This window comes from Penaeus monodon, chromosome 34, assembly GCF_015228065.2.
Source record: "Penaeus monodon isolate SGIC_2016 chromosome 34, NSTDA_Pmon_1, whole genome shotgun sequence".
NCBI lineage: Eukaryota > Metazoa > Arthropoda > Malacostraca > Decapoda > Penaeidae > Penaeus > Penaeus monodon.
The window spans coordinates 12,773,308-12,773,672 of NC_051419.1; the positions used below are offsets into that span (position 1 = coordinate 12,773,308).

The 365-nt window shown below is 34.2% G+C and overlaps 1 protein-coding gene across 1 annotated transcript in view; it reads left to right on the forward strand.

The window, feature by feature from the left end:
• The window catches only part of LOC119594599 (retinol dehydrogenase 11-like), a gene marked incomplete in the record, with an annotated part of 7,645 nt that overhangs the window by 5,502 nt on the left and 1,778 nt on the right, over nt 1-365 (forward strand). The window contains 1 exon segment of the mRNA XM_037943641.1: nt 217-336. Within this exon segment, the coding sequence (XP_037799569.1) occupies nt 217-336 (120 nt within the window).

Genomic DNA, 365 nt, shown 5'->3' on the forward strand with positions numbered 1-365 from the left:
GTTGTGAGAATGAAAAGGATGCTCCCTTTTTAGTTTTAATAATGTGTGTCTTTCATATTTCATTTAGAAAATTTCAGGCGACATTTACCTTGAAGTGGAATATTTTAGCAAGATATGAGTTAGGCTCTTTGAAATTATATGAAAATGACATTGCTTGTAACATACTTAGGAGGAGGCATATCATCATCTACAATTTAACCTTTTTTTCATTCATAGGAGGTGTTATTCCCTTTGATGACATGATGTATGAGAAAGGCTATGACCGCTACAAGGCATATGGAAATAGCAAAGTGGCTAATATTCTGTTCACACGCCATCTTGCAAAGAAGGTGAAAGGTGGGTTGTGTAAAATATTTTGATTAGGA